General features: G+C 35.1%; 1 protein-coding gene across 1 annotated transcript in view; it reads right to left on the reverse strand.

Annotated features, from left to right (window-relative positions):
* Window positions 1-17,795, reverse strand: part of Lar (tyrosine-protein phosphatase Lar) — a 2,342,166-nt gene that overhangs the window by 138,322 nt on the left and 2,186,049 nt on the right. Inside the window, exons 15-17 of the mRNA XM_067136814.2 lie at window positions 15,984-16,117; window positions 14,735-14,885; window positions 11,183-11,479 (exon numbers count right to left, since the gene is read on the reverse strand). Of these exons, the coding sequence (XP_066992915.2) occupies window positions 11,183-11,479; window positions 14,735-14,885; window positions 15,984-16,117 (582 nt within the window). The remainder of the gene's footprint in view (window positions 1-11,182; window positions 11,480-14,734; window positions 14,886-15,983; window positions 16,118-17,795) is intronic.

Genomic DNA, 17,795 nt, shown 5'->3' on the forward strand with positions numbered 1-17,795 from the left:
ACATACATTTGTGTAATAAAGCTATGATATGACGTTTCGGTGTATTGTGTTCGAAAAAATAATTTGTGCATTAAATAATGGCCCATGGATTCTGTGCGGTTGAAAAGACCACGCGCGAGTTCTGGCGAAAAAATATCAGTGCGAGTTCTCCTGGGTTAAGCAGTCCCAGTCCCACAAGAACTCAACTAGACATACAGCTTACTAGTCAAAGTAACATTGTACACAGATAAAAGTAGCAGTAATATGCACGGAAGTACATTTGCATCTAGTGATTCCATTAAATGTGAAGTTATATAGTTATGAGAGGAAAGTGCCAATTTTTACAGCTAGGGAATGGAGAATTATAAGAATGCTTGAAATAGTTACCTTCTTTGGCTCAGAATTTATTGTTGTGCAGTCAGTGTGACAGGCATCAATATTGTTAAGTCAATCTACTAAAGCAACCTGTTGCGACAAACACAACACACCTGGACGAAGGTCATAGTAGTAGAGACAATCACAACAAGCACACAAACTGGTTATGTAACTTCTTGTTTACAAACACTCACCGTGTGTCACATACACAGACACCAGTGTCATGGATGGTTGCTGACAGTCACCCATGCATGGTAAGTTCGGATATGTTTACAAACACTCGCCAAACGAGCAACGTAAAGCAAAACAGAAAACAATGACGTTTGTCCCCCTTGACAATAAGAGGACGGTGACAGCTGTACCATATTGCAACAAATACATTTCATATACACCTCCCATGTTTTCAGTCTAACTTTCCTGTACACCCTGTACAGACTGAAAAAATTATGAAAGTTAACAACAACTTCCGTTACCTAGGCTCTACTTTAGAAACTGGTGGAACCTCTAACACAGAGATTTTGAAAAGGATCATCATCAGTGGCAGGAAGACCACTGATATGTTGAACTCATCACAGATGAAATGGATTTTTAGTGATCAGCCAGAAAATCAAGGCCAGAAAGGATAAGGGATATGAATATAAGAAGATGGATGCATGCTGAGATGACTACACTGCATGAGATAGATTGGAGGACATTAGGTTAGTATCGATGCATGCAGAGAATGATCGACATCCATATACCAAAGGTCCTAAAAGAATGGGAGTTCACAGAAAGGAGGAGAAAAAGTAGTCTACAAACCAGCTGGTCGTACAATGTACTGAGCTATCGCTTGGAATGGACAATGCTAAAGATAACGCAAAGTGGAAAAATGAACATCTCTAAATGCAAAACTCCTGTTAGTATCATGATGGTTAAACAGATGATACTGTATTTTTTATTTTTTTATTTTATTTTTTTAATTTATTTTTTATTCATTCATTCATTCATCCATCCATCCATTCATTCATTCATTCATTCATTCATTCATTCATTCATTTATTCATTTATTTATTTATTTATTTATTTATTTATTTATTTATTTGTCTTTAGTAGTGGTGAAGTTAGGACTCATGGTATTCTCTTACACTTAACCACATCATTGTACAGAAAAACTGTAGAGAATATTAAATATTTTAAAATAAACTAATTTGCAACATAAATTCAAGATAAATGCAACATTATAATTATACCAATATGTATGTTATGTTCCCGTGCTAAGTACACTTCCATCATTCATTTGCTTTTCTAAAAGGAACTACTGAGTTTTGCTGTGTTATTTCATTTTTCAATTCATATGTACTGTATTCTCAAAACAGAGACAATAAAGATTTAGGTACATTTATTATTATTATTATTATTATTATTATTATTATTATTATTATTATTATTATTATTATTATTATTATTATTATTATTGATTTAAAACCACTAAGGAGCGTTGATGACTAGTTCTTCCTCGATGCTCTTCTTCGTTCCCAAGATCTCTTGAGCCCTGCTGATAATTTCTCCTTTCTCTCCTGTGAAAAGGGCTTCCGACTTCCAGGGACTCTAGGTGGTGGGGTCCAAGACTGTATTACAGCACAAAATTTGAAACGATCTTCTATATCAATGTCTGAAATCCCAGCCGAATCCAAGTCCTTCTGTACTTCATTAAGCCACAAGCTTCCAGTCTTGTAGATTTTAACCAAAGAGAAGATTTTCTTGGTAAGCCTGTTGCTGTCCATTCGTTGTAGGTGTCCATAGAACTTAAGCCTCCTACGTCGCATGCTGGTACTGGCTGATTCTAACTGTCGATACAGCTCAGAGTTCGATTTAAGTCTGTAGGTTCCATCTGGGAGCAATTTCGGTCCATGAATTTTCCTGAGGACACGTCTTTCGGCTTTCTCCATTTACATTTATTTGTTACTAACATTATTGTTTTATTTCTTTTGCAAACATAAACCTTCCTATCCCATCTTCAGCTCACCTGTCACACTGCAAACCCAAGGAATACATCGCATTGTAATTACAAGACATGTTCGTACATACAGAGTACCAACTGTTTGGTTGGGTCTGAGACAAGGAAACAGGTTGTGCTAGCAAATGCTATCTGGTATGGAAAGACACTAGTATCACAAGTTGAAGTATTATTGATATTTTAAAAAAGTAATTCTTTGATGTATGAATTAATCATATGTTTGAAGTAGTAAGTGTGCTAGTGTCAGAAATTACTATAGTTACATTTTAAAAACAAAGTTGGTATCAATATATCTATTATTAATAATTTGATGGGAAAATGTAGCACAATATTTTATAAGCCCCTTAATACCATTTAAGAATATAAAAACAGAATATTGATATCTTCAATAGATTGTAAGTTATTTCGGTGTAATATCCAGGTGAATAACTCTGTATGGAAAGATAGGAACATGAAAGGAAATAATAAGACAAACATAATAGCAGGTGTGGACAGAGGTAGTAATAGAAAGTAATAAAAAGAGGAGATAAGGACAAATATAAAAACACAAAAGGACAACAACAATCTCCACACATTCATACACCGCCATCTTCAAATGGGTAGGCTTTCCCCTCGACAATCCCAGTTCTTCTCAGCCCCTGACAAGCTCATTTCTGCTTCCCAACTTCATCAGGATGGCAGGTTTAAACAATTATTGAGGGGCCACCATGACAGATCTTCAATCTTGATGCAGAAAGTGTAAGATAAGGAGAATACAGGAAAAGGGAAGAAAAAAATGGTAAAATATTGGAATACACTTGTATTTGTCTTTATTTTATATTTTTTCCCTTTTTCCATATTTATTCAGCTTTCTTCTTATGCTATCCATCCTGCATTATGATTGAAGATCTCTCAAGATGGCCCCTCAATGAGCATTGAAGCTTGCCCTCTTGATAAAGTCAGGTAGGAAAAGCAAGCTTGTCGGGAGCTGAGAAGAGATGGATGTAGAAGAAATTGGATTGTTGCCCACAGTGACGTATACTGAGGGCTACCAGGCTATTGGTGAAGCTCAAACCTCAAATGAGAATGACGGAAATCTAGAGCACATTATAGTGTAAGCATCTGACATATTGTTGCATTTACAAAACTTGAAAACAATGAGAAATACGTTGGACGTATTTCTGAGAGCAAGGCATCGGAAACTGATATTGCAGTCCAAGTGCTGTGTCCCTCTCCCCTCGCCTCACCTTGCGCAGCTTGCTGCTCAATGTCTGATAGGTGCGGGGACCGGGAGGGATAGGTGTGCAAGACTTTGCTCCGTCAGATCACCATTGCAAATGAATAACCATGCATTACTCATCATTCCTCACGTCATACTTCAGACTTAATTATATTGAGAACAGAGTGGTGGTATTTCACTCCTGTTTACTTCTACATCCATGTAGGAAGACAGTACAGGGCTTCTGTTATAGGAGTAATATAGTTTCTTTTTTAGAGGTAGATTTGCTAAAATGAAATGCAATTTTTCAGGCTTAGTGTTCTCTTTTGTTGGTTAGAATAGAACCTGTGATCATGGGTCGGACACCTCCACTGATCTCTCAATGAAGCTAATAAACCAGTGAATGATTGGTATGACTGCTGGTAATGCTGTAAAATTCAAAATGCTAATTTAATAAATAATAATAATAATAATAATAATAATAATAATAATAATAATAATAATAATAATAATAATAATAATGCTGCATGGCATCTGTATAGGCTCGGTAGTGACCTAAATGAGGATGAAATGAACGGCGAAGACGTCATAAACACCCAGTTCCCAAGCCAAGAGGATTATGAGTACGAGGGGATTGCTTCTGAAAATTGAACCGGGGCAAGCATATCTATTTAGCCAAAAAGCCGGACTTTAATTTGCTAAACCCTAGGCTACCATCTCCACTGATCAGGTGTTGAGTACTGGTAGTGGCAGAGACTAGGGCAGTAGTTTGTGAAATAGGCTTAACAACACAACAAGCTTCTCCCTTAGCTATTGGCTGCAGCTCAAAATGCTTAAGGCTTAACGTTCACTAAACCAACTATTGAAAAGGGATAACCTAAGCCTAGTGGTAGCCCATGTCTTGATACCAGCATATGCCACTGGTTGCCTAAGTATTTGAAGTCAGCAGTGTATGAAGAAGTAGTAATTGTTCATCTAGACATGGTACCCTTTCCCAAGATAAGGAGATAACAATTCAGTCACTGTGTTGTTTAGGGTCATAGTTCCTTGCCCTTTTATGTTTTCATGTTCATCCTTGTCTCCTCTTTCTATTGTTCCCTCTTCCTATATTGACCTGTAATTATGTACACCATATTATGTGTTTCTTATCATGTTCCTATCTGAATACAGGTAGATAAAAAGCAAAATTTTTATATATTTCATGGTTTATGAGTTTATGAGTTATTTCAGGTGAACACTTAGGCTGTCTCTCTCTGTATATTATCCATGTGTCTGGGGAATCTTCAAGACATTCTGAAAAGATCTTTCATAAATAGAAGGCTAACTATAAAAATCAGGGTGCCCATTTAAATCTAATACTGTACTGCGTACAGGCACAAAATGGGACTGTTGACATATTTACTACTGTGAAAGATTTGTGTAAAGTGTATGAACAGTTATGTAAGTCACAGTCTAGCTGAGAATGTAGCTCTTAGCTAAGTAAATTTAATGAAGAACACATGCACAGATGCTGTACAGTGGTTCCACCACACAGGAATGATTACCATTCTCAGGCATTTGTTGTACAAGTACACTAAAGGGTCAATAATAATTGTTGCCTTGTAATTTGCATTAAAGGAACATAGGATTCCATGACAAAACAGACTGTTATATTAATCCAAGTAAAAACAATTTCTTATATTTGTATATGGATTATTATTAAACAAGTGCACTCTATACAATGAAATATCAGATTAACCAACTTACTAGCAGTTCGTCAGTCTGGTGAATATTCATATTTAAATTAAGGTGGGGTGGGGTGTTCACATTACATGAAAGACAACCTTACAATAGTCCTTACCGGGCAAGTGGGCCATGCAATTAGGGCGTGCAGCTGCGAGCTTGCATCTGGGAGATAGTGGGTTCGAATCCCACTGTCGGCAGCCCTGAAGGTGGTTTTCCATGGTTTCCCATTTTCACACTAGGCAAATGCTGGGGCTGTACCTTAGTTAAGGCCATGGCCGCTTCCTTCCCATTCCTGGACCATTCCTATCCCATCGTCACCATAAGACCTATCTGTGTCGGTGCGACATAAAATGCTAAAATGATGCTTTTCTCCCCAACTTTCCCTATAGAGGGTTGTACAAAACATGGTGTCCAGTAATATCACTATAGGATTGAGGACATTTTACTGATTAATTTAGGAAGTAATTTTCTCCAACCCATAATGACAGAGATAACGGACCAAGTGTGATGTATAACAAGTCACTGGATGACCGTGATCTAGAGTTGGTGGAGCAGTGGCAGCACCCACTTTTTTCATGCATCTGTCCAATTGTTCAGACACATAGTGACTCAAATGACGGCGTACAGGATATCTTATCCTGTACAGTGCTTTCACCACATAGGGACGATTATCATTCTCATCCATGATGAGATCTATGTCATAGAATTCTGCTACAATGTATGTCTTCATCACACTGCTACGGTGAAACACATCCAAATGTCACTGCACATTACACTCGCACGTGCTTTACTGAATACAGGTAGCAGCTGGGTGGGTGTGTCCTGTCAACGTACGAGTTCTCATTGGATAATAGTGGGCACAGTGTACGAGTTGCTGGTTCCTACACTGCAGGTCACCAATGCCCATAGTTCTTGTGTAACATACATAATTATCACTGTTATAAATGTAACTGTGATGTAAGATGTCACGGTGCTCATTTTGAGGCACTGCAAATGATACTCAGGTCACAGACTGTGCCCAAAACTACATGTCATTCCCCCATTCACCTTGGGATGAAACTTGTGAGATAGAGGGTTGATTCCTATCCACATCCTATCCGTTTATCACACCCTGTGATTATTGGATGCCGTTTTTTTGTACACCCTATATACATAAAATAGGAATGTAGTTTATCCAACAATTCACACATTTCACGTCACACGACTGATTGCTATAAAGACTTGAGTCCCTATAATATGGTTAATTTATCCGGCTATATCGTAAAATTAGTGACCCGCCCCAGTTTTGCACGGAAGCAAATTTGAATTTCTGGTGGTAGACCTTGTAAGATTTTCTTGTAGACGATATTATAATAGCTGTTCTTCTTCCTGATGTATGTATGTATGTAACTTAGTACAGAGTTTTTCTAAGACTCTTCCAGCCTGTTAGCTAGCTGCTCATACCCCATCTGATGTTTAAACCAGTAACTCATAAAACATACATACAGATTACAAACTGTAAAGGGTATTTTAATACAAATAAGATTATTGAGGTGAACAAACAATTTTTTGATAAGAATTACTTGATTTATCTCAAAACATGATTTCTAATTTTAAGGTTGTTATTTTACTGCAAACTATGACATAAAAACACGTATTGAGGACTATCTTTTGTGGATAGGTGTGTACCGTAGAGGACTTTTTAATAGATATTTTCATGCTGAACAATTCTTCCACACATGCATGCACGCACGCATGTATGCACACTTGGAGTCTATCATCGACAGTCTAGGCAGTGTAAGCCAAGAAAATGCTCAAATGGCAGTTTTCTCTTTAATTTCCTTCCCTAAAATCACCACTGCTCAGCTCCCTTTTGTCAAAGATTAATGTTTCATGCATCTAAACCTTCCTTGATAAATGCTCTGTACATTGGTAAGAACCACATCAAAATCCATGCTGTGGCTCTTGAGATTAGCCTGCACAAACAATAGACAGACACCTACCAAGGACTATATTTTATAATAACTATAGAGTAAAAACAAGACTTTTTTTAAAATAGTGCTTTCATGTTCTTGAAACTAGATAACACTCTTATAGGTTTAAGTTCTGCAAAATGAAACAAACTGCCAAAAATCTTGACATTTTGTAAAGACCTTTGCATTGCTTCCACAAAAGAATTATGAAATAATAATCAGAACGAATAAGATTTATTCTAAGGAAGCAAGGTACAAGTCTATCCAAAATGTCAGTATTTTTAAACAGTTTACCTTGCTTACATGGCAGAAATTAAAGGAATATAATTTCTAAGTTTTTTCTTTTAAGTATGAATGTTATGAAGAGAGTTAAACAAACTGAAGTTATTCTACAGATCTCATCAACTTTATAACTGCCTAAATCTATGCCACTATTAAATTAACTGCATGTGTAGTCTCAAATGAACCTTGCAAGAATGTAAACTGTATAGGAATCAATTTCTACACCATCTGATCAAGGTAGCAAAGGTATCACACAGAAACCAAAGAGAGAGAAAGGACAGACCAGAAATGAGGAAATATGGAGTAGAATACTTGAATTCCACACTCTTTAGTTCCTTGCAGAGGTCATTTACAAAACTAGAAGAAAGATTAGGAGATTTATGTACAGAGGGTAAGGAACCAAACAAAGACATTAAATAAATGTTCTAAAAGCAAGACTTATGAGACACACTCATACGAGCACGCAGCTTCAAACTGTGACCTAGAACACAGTCACACTCGCAACCATACGCAGTGCAAACCATTTCCTGGATAATGCTGCCGTAACCACAATAATAAGTGTGAAATTAAAGCTGATATATTCTTCAAATTACAAGAGCATAGTACATGCATAAATTTCCATACTTAATGCATCTTCTAAGTTTTCTTGTACAAGAAACTACTTTAAGAATGAAACTCTGGCAAGATATTATAAATAGCCTTCTTTTTTTCCCCCCCTAGAATTAAGGCAGCATATTCTTTAGAAATAGAAAGCATAAGATTTCTCACTAAGAGAATAAGTGAACTGCAGTTGGCTCATGCACAGATAACAAGTGAGAAAGAAAGAGAAAGAGATACTCCTTCAAATTCCGTAGATTGGTTTGTTGAATGCCACTCAACGTGTCCTGAACGTGTATTGGTATTCAAATGTGATTCATGTGCAAGTTTGATGAGACAAATAAGACATGAAATTAACAGCTCTAAAACTACAGGCTTTCATAACTGCCACTGTAAATGTGTTAGTACTGTGTTTTGTAAGGGAAGTTTTCTATGGAGATTAGCAGCTACAGATACAATCTGTGAGAAACAACATTCATCAATGGAAGTTTGAGAGAGTGAAATCTTAGGAACAATCTACAGATTAATTACATGATACATAAACATTGTTATTAATACACATACCTCTCACAGACTGCATCAACAGTGTTATGTGCAAAAGACTGGGGGTTATCCCACATTTATGTTAGATGCAAACAAAAAAAATATTGTGAGTATCTAAATATTGCTAGTAATACTGAAATACTGCAGTGCAAAGTGAAGTGTAGCAATGCATAATCATATTTACATATGAAGAATAAATCTTATATATATTGTAAATTGGTTCAACATCTGGTAGATAATTATGGATTTCTTTACACAAATAATCTAAATTTGTTAACCTTAAAATAAATCAAGGTAGAAGTGTAGAAATATGAATTTTATTATTGATTTATATATTTTTACACAAAAATTGGTCATCAATAAAGAATTTTCCTCTAGTAATTTCTGCTTATAGATAAGAAAGAAGATTGATTCTCCAGAATAGACAATGTAAATATGAATGTACATTTTTCTAAAACACGCACACACACACACGCCACACACAAATGAGATTAGTACATAACAGTGAGACAAAAAACACAATCACAGGTGCAGAATTAACCACAGTGAAAAAAGTGCCAGATTTAGTGAGTGCCTAAGTGAATCAACATGGTGGACAAAATGTGCTTTGCCTAAAATTAAGACCTCAAGATTTGAGGGAGGTTTAAGGTTTCTTAGGTATGATACAGCAGGTGAATTGGCACTGGAGCAGCTGTGATGGGCAAGAGGAGTGACTTCAGCATGCAAGAAATTGTCAATCTAAAGATACAAGATGTGCAATAAAATAGATAAAATATATTAAAAACAATAATGAAAACTAAACAAAATAATAAAAAAACAAAAACAAAAATGGTGCTGTGTGTGATATCTCTTCCAAAAAACATTCAAGTGACTCAAAGTGTGCTGGTGAAAAGCAGGGTCATTACAATATGTGAGAGTGAGTGGTTACGTTTTTGCTAAACATTTATGATAAAAAAAGAAAAGAGAAATAAATCTGCGGGAGGATACGGTAATTTTAACTTTTTTAAACACGAAAAATTGGGGCCGACATTACGAGTATTAGAAAAATTATAATAAACAAGCCATAGAAATTGGACAGATCAAAACCTCTCCCCAATCTGCAGCTGGAAATGCTTTTGTGAGAGAAAAAACAGAAACACAATTAGCAAAAGATCATTTTGCACTTAATCCGCAGAGAGTCAAAAATACTTTATCTCATTATCATACACTCACACACACAAAAAATAGCATTTTCAAAAATCCATCACCATGTTATCAAAAATTCATGTATCAAAAAAGTTCACATTGCAAAAAAGTCCAATGTGTTAGGTCACAAAAATACTTATTTTCCCACAAAAATATCTGTACTATAATGAATTCGATGAAAAAAGTGTTTCTTAATCTTTGCTCCACAGGAAAAATGAATAAGTGATTGTATTTCATGATTTGGAATTGGTAAATTAATGATAGGATTCAGGATTTGGGTGAAGGATAAGAAATATATAATGCTTGAAATATATGGATGGGTCTTTTGATTCAATGTTCATGGTTCCTAACAGACTTCAATTTTAATATAGGATAATTAGGAAAATAATAATTACCAACTAACCATAAAATAAAAATGTTTTGAAACAGCACTAAATCTCTGAATTCTCACAACCTAATGATAGACTGCTTTAGTATCTTTTTCACTTTGTAAATATGTCCAAAATGTGAGTAGCTAGCATTCTTTATTTCATTACAAACCAACAGCTTATCTTTTTTTGAGGGATATATTTCATTTTCTTCCAATGAAAGACAATTTTATCACCATTCCAGGAAGAATAAAATGGACTGTTGGTTTAAGCTGTAAATTAATATACTAAAAAAATTTAATTAGACAAAAATGAACTTTTTAATTAGACAGAAAAGTATCAATTGTACCAGGTATGATTCATATCTGAAATCAAATCAATGTGGACCTCAAATAAGTCTTTGTTTGTCAATTATAGTAGTAGCCATTTGAAAAGATAGTGTGATGTGCATTCTGGAATACAAACAAAATTTAGATATTCAAACACATATGTTAGGAGATATACTTGATAATATACAGTATTAAAAATAAACCACAAATATGATCAAACTGTTCAATAATCAATCAAGAATATAACAAATACATTGCAAACTACTTCACGAATCATTCCTCAAAGGAGGGTACCTATCCATTCTTTCTGACCAATATTAATCTCTAATCAGGCAAATGACTTTAATGAGTTACATTCATGTATATAATAAAAGCTGATAATTGGCACACTGCATGAATATTGTCTACTTTTGTACAGAATACTAACATTACTTAATGTATAGAAGTTCAAAAACTCTACATTATTTACAAAATAATACTACAGTAAACTATTTCTCCAAACAATCTGTGTTTGAATATTCAGGAACTACTCACATTCTTGGATTTAGAAATTATCTGTAATTCTGTGAGTTTCTTTAACAATATAATGTTAATGTATTCTAGCTTTTATATCCCACCCAAATTTGTTTTCTGGTTTGTTGTGTTGTACGTACCGTCCTCATGAGTACGCACAGTGATGGGGTAACTGGGCGGGCCATCGCCAACACTTGTGCCGGCCAGGACCCAGATGCGATACTCGGTCCAGCGCTTGAGTTCATCCAGCACAAACGATGTGGCGTTGAGGGTGATCACAGCAGCCTCAGAGTCCGAACGTCCACTCTCCACCACTTGGAGCTTGTAGTACACGATCCGTCCGTTGCTTCGCTCAGCGGGAGGTGGCAACCATGACACTCGGATAGATGTTGGACCCACTGCCTCCCCAGTCACGTTCTGAGGGGGCGCCCCGGGAACTGGGGGGATATTTTTGGTCAACAAACTCACTAGCCCTGATATTCTATTTTAGTTTCCCTCCACCAATAATACTAACCTGCACTTGACCATTTTCCTGTAGTACCTACCTCATGAAAAACATCAGAAAAGAATGAGTGAAAGTATCATTCTGCTAGCAACAGGACATGAAGTAAGCTTGTAATTAACAGGACAGTGAGAAATGGAATGGTAAAGGACTGATCTTATGATCTTGAGTATATGGAAGTCAAGATATATGTTAAAAAAGGAAGGATTACTTCTTTTAAAATAAGGACTGCTTTTGTGTGGGTGTTCAGTGCTAAGTACCATATGGTACATTGTTTCTTTTGTAGGGAGAGTAAAATTTCTTAGAAAGTAAATAAAATGTAACAACTCTTGTCGGGCATGTCACTATTCTTTAAAAAAAATGTATGTACCCAAAAATGAATTTATGGTACAGTACAGTATTGCTATTACTTCATAAAAATAAAGTCTGAGAAGAAAAGAGAACGATTAAACAGGATAAATTGCTTTCTTGTGCATCCCACACGCACACTCACGCACTCTCACACACTAATACAAAACGTGTGAGTGAGAATATATAGAAAATTACTTTTTACGTAGAGGTGCACTCAAAATGCACAATGAATATAACGATGCAAATTGGTGCAGTGGTGTAATAAATACTTTAGGCTGTGCTGGAACAGTGAAAAATTAAGCCATTGAATAATAATAATAATGATAATAATAAAAAAAGAATATATATCAAACATTCCAATATTAAACATGCAATGCTCATGGAGTACAATACACACACAGTGAATAAACACAACCAATCCAAGTGGGCTAATTATCATTACAGTGGTGAGAGCGATCAAAGAATCACTACAGTGCTACAGGTTCAGCAAGTCTCTTAGTAAGAATTTTGATACTAAATGACTAATTTCCTAAGAACTGTCAGATCTCATATAATCAAACAATAATGGAAATAGTCTTTAACTAAGTTATCGATGAGTCATTATCTCTAATTTTGTAAAAAATATAATATGAGATTCTTTGTGCAGTTTCATAAACAACTGTTAAAGAGAGCAAAATCTACCTTATCTAGAAATTTGACAAAGGGAAAATGCAGAATGAAAGTATGACTTACTGAGACAAAAATATGATAGACACAGATATTATAAAAAAGTAGACTGTCAAAACAAATAAATAATAAATTTTTTTCCCCTAGAAAGCAACCATTTCACTATCGGAAACACCCACAGAGCTTGACTACATATTTTGATGTAATGTCTTCATCAGTTTGAGCCAGAAAAGTAGGAGAAGAGTTAAACAATGCACCAGTTTAACATTTATAGGCGGATAAAGAAAGAGGAAAAAAACTGAAATGGCGTATGGCTTTTAGTGCCGGAAGTGTCTGAGGACATGTTCAGCTCGCCGGGTACAGGTCTCTTGATTTGATGCCTGTAGGCGACCTGCACATCAGGATGGGGATGAAAGGATAATGCAGACGACACGTACACACAGCCCCCGTGCCAGAAAAATTAACCAATGATGTTTAAAATTCCCGACCCTGCCGGGAATCGAACCGGGGACCCCTGTGACCAAAGGCCAGTACGCTAACCATTTAGCCATGGAGCCGGACTGGAAGGAGGAGATGGAGATTGATAGAATTGCATGGTAAGGAATCCCTAATAAAAGCTATCCATAGTTCAAGGCTGGGTTTCCTCTGGTCTCGGAAGTTAGCTGATGACATCACTAATTATCAGGTTTTTTTTTTTTTTTTTTTTTTTTTTTTTTTTATTGTTTAAAATGAACTTCTACACTGATCTCACCCTCATTTTTCTCCTCATTTTCATGAATAACTGCAAAGTGGATGCAAGCAACAACCGTGACTTTTCATACATATTCCTGTCCTCTCCCTCATAATTGCTTTGGATGAGAACATTATTTAAGCTGCCTTTCTAAAAAAAAAAATTGATACCTTATTTCTATGATACATGTATCTACCACATCTATACCTCAATAATTTGTTATTCCTTTTTATTTTTCCATCTTACATTGATCACGCTACCTGTATGATCATCTAGAATTTAATTACGTTAAAGCAGTGAGTTAACATATGTTTACACACACAGAAGGTGATGATACATATGAGATGTCTTATTATTTGATATATGCTAAATATGACATTAACAAATTCCTTATTAGTGAACATATTCTCTAAATAACAAATTCCATCATCCAGATAGCAAATGTATACTATAGGCCTATTTGTCAATAATTTATATTCAGGATACCATCTTAAAGTCATTCCTTATACAGTCACTACTGCTACCTCTGTTTCACAAAGTCAGTCACAAAACCAGATTTCAGAACAAAAACCAATGAAAATAGGCACAATAAAATTATTTCTTGAAAAAAATTCAGAAATTCTAATGGAAGAAATTACCACTGGTTTTTGAAATAATTATTTCATTATTTCATATAGTTCCAGTCTCTCTCATAACAGATGTTTATAAAATGCACAAATTTAATTTGAAGACCAAATTTCCTACCATATAGAGCAATACATGTTACTAATAAATGTGGAGTGACAACTTATTCATACAAGGCTTGCAAAGCTCAAGAACCTATGCATATATTTACAGTATTCTACTAATGAAACCTCTCTCTTCTCTCTCTGAAAATTCTTCATTTATTTTTAGGTTCTAATCTCTCCAAGAAGCATTACAGATAACACCTAAAAGTCATTTTTATGCACATATAAAATTATTCCTTTACAGACATGTTATTAAATCTACATCATATTTAAATCATATGTCAACTCAATCTAAGAAAATTTATGATGCAAAATTCTTACTTGAGACTTCTTTGCACTTTCTGTGAAGGTTGCATTTAGCGGCCAACAATGTTTGAACATGTTGTCAAATTTGTAAGGTATTTACCAATTTATAAAATGTATTTTATAAGGTGCTGTTGCAAAATGAGTGACTAACTGCTTGTTGCTGTACTATGATACGGTGTGTAGCAGTGACAGGTGGCAGGCCCAGAAGTCACAGGTTCTGGTCGAGGTAGCTGAAAGAACTTACCTTACGCAGAGCAACCGCAAGAAATACAAGAACCTAATGAGCAGAATGTTTGCTTCTTTTACAGTATAATAAACACAATGACAGGCAGGACTGTACTTTGGATAGGACTGCCTAGTCATCCTGAGGCTAGGATGTTTTAGTTGCCTTATGTCAGGTCAGTCTTACCGTACTGCTTTGTTCGGACAGGGATTGGTGGTGTAGTAGCTCCTTCTCCTCGCTGCGACCTGGCTGCCAACCAAATGTAATAGAGGGTGTTGGGATACAGCCCGCTCAATGTATAGCTCTCTGTGACAGGAATTCGTCTGTGATGTTTCTCCTGGAAAAGAAAGTAATAATGTAAACTGCCCCTTCATCTGTCATCAGTTTTAAGACAAAAAAATATTTTTTTTAAAGAACACATGAAGAGCACAGAAGCAATAAATTTATACACAAAATGTTATCACAAACATTTGAAGGATGAAGGGAAAAAGTAACTTTTTTGTCAAGATGGACTTTGAGGTGCCATTAGCTTCACCAAAGAAAGGAGTATCTTTTAGAAGTATGAAACAGGAAAAGACCAGACTAGTCATAGGTTTATTTGCCTTCCAAGTTTTTGTTTATGAATGCAATATTTGGACTGATACTGCAGATTTCAAACACCATTTCATTAGGTTCACTATACCTGAGACTTCAAGATTCAACTTTGTTTGAAATACTGTGTATAAAATAAAAATACTTTACTACTTTAAAACTTAGTATGAAAATCATTGCGTTAATGTTTTCTCCATTTCATGGTGACTTACCTGTCTGTTTGTCTGGCCCCTTCATGTATGAATGCAAACAATTTACTGATCATTCTAATAAAGCCAACATCAGTAATTCCTAATTATCATGATTTCAATATGAGAAAACAAACTAAAAATTAAATAGGTCATAATATACAAATCTCTGACATAAAGCCTATAGTACATTATAAATAATAATGATACTGCTATTAATTTAACATTGCATAACTATTGTTAAAGCCTTAAGATCACCAGTATTTAGAGATAATTTAATATATAGCAATATTTTATGGTCTTATGAAATGCTAGACTGTCAAAGTATTGATATGAAAAATAAACTAGCAATTTTCTTATAAGAATTTCACATATTTAGGCACCATTAAATGTCAACTGGATATGCTAGGATTCAATCCAACAACCTGAAGTATAAAAGGCTAAATAATAATAGCATAAACTTAGTATGCAAATATATGTTTAGATAAATGTCTCCACTGATTAATTACAGTAATTAATTAAATACATAAAAATATACTGTATAGAAACATTGAAGACAATTCCCTCACATCATTTATTATACTAGATGTTAAACATTTTCAATATATTAGTGAGAAAAATGTATTTTCAAAAGATACTGCAACAAAATAGCTCACCTTGGCATATGTGTCATTCCAGTAGAGTTCATAGGTGATAATATTCTCACTTGAATGAGATGGACGATTCCACAAGAGCGTGACTGATGTCTCCCCAATGTCACTTGTTCGAAGATTACTAGGTTGACTAGGAACTGAAAAATTAATGCTCAGAATTATGGTAATTACAGTTATATTAAAAGAGTACACAACAAAGTTAAGACAATGATACCGAAAATTTTCTCATACTGTCTTTAAAAGATCTGAGAACCATATATAGACTAAATTACTCCTCAATATCACCTCAATGGAAAAACCTCTCAAAATATGCTGATCAGTGAAGCTCAGTGGGGAAATGCAAAATGCGATGCAAAGTGAAGAAGAGTGACTAGGAGACTTTAAAAAAGGTTAAGGATTTGTTTAATCACAAAAGGTGTTACTGATTCTTACAAAAGACGATAATTATGTTTAAAACATTTCATGATATTTATATTAACGAAAAGGTAATTTCTATCTATTTTATTTTGACATGACATTTATAAAATCAGGCTACACCTTAGTGTAACAAAATCATGTGCTCATTTTTGGGCTTATAGCTCTGGATATTAAGTTCCTATCTGAATGGTTGAAATACCATTTGAATGAAAATTCAGTACATGAGAAAATGTATGGTGACACTTGGTGGGCCCCAGTTAAAAAGGTGGGGCAGAGGGGACTATAAAGAAAGTGATGATTTTGAGGTATACGATTTAGTTTGTGATTGATAACTCTAAAACCAAGAGATATAAAAAGATGTCTAAGACTATATCCTAATTGGATGCATTGATATGCAGTGCTAAGCAGTGCTGTATTGTTCATGGTAACAAACATTATTTAAAACGTAACCATAGTTAATAGGCAGTGGCGGCAGACAGCGCTAGTGTAGCTATGGGTGAACAGCGCTGCCCACATTAATACAATAAGCGGGCGCAGCACTGTGCAAAACATACACAAAATAAATTCTCTAAGACTTCCAGTTGCCAGAATGACCTTTGAATTATTCCTTTCCATGTGCCATGTGTGTACAGTCCAGGAATATTTGAATAGACGAAGCTGGTAAACACACTAATTTAATGACTTAATGTTATCCTCTGAAAAGATTTGAACATCAGTAATTCTGATATGACTTACAAAGTATTGAGATATAGTTGAAACTATTATGCATTTCACATTATCTAAGACTTATACAAAAAGTTTCAACTCACCCTCAAGAGCATTAGTTGTCCAAAACCTTGGAGAACTTCTGGGATGATTTTGCTGATTTGGATGATAGCAGCTCTTTCCTTATTTCCTTCATACAGAAGAAGAATTGGCACTTAATATAATGAAACACTAATTTTCCCACAAGGTCATATCTGCGATCACTGCTTGCATCCAAAGTCTGTGGGTCGGACAACTATAGACTTGTATAGTTTGCTGTCCAAACATGCAAAAAATATATCATCCCATAAATTTTGTTCTGATCGCACTTTTTCTGAGACGACCTCTTCTAATTGCAATAGCAACCTAAACACACATAGTGAAGGATATGTCAAGTATCTCAAGCCTTTCTTCGTGCCATAATCTTTAATGAGGGTAAATGTAGCCAGTGAAAGATCAGGTGGCTGTTTACTACGAAGACTGCAAGCACAATCTAAGCAGTCAACATATTTGTCACTTTCTCTTACTATGTAGTCTGCCAAGTGAAACACTAAATTCTGTTTTACGAGGTTTCCCTCGTAAGGAAGATTTATTTCATTTTCCCAGTCCATGAGTACTATATTCTCTTTAATTTTGACCTCTGCTGAATCTTTA

Source organism: Anabrus simplex, chromosome 1 (assembly GCF_040414725.1).
Source record: "Anabrus simplex isolate iqAnaSimp1 chromosome 1, ASM4041472v1, whole genome shotgun sequence".
NCBI classification, from domain to species: Eukaryota; Metazoa; Arthropoda; class Insecta; order Orthoptera; family Tettigoniidae; genus Anabrus; species Anabrus simplex.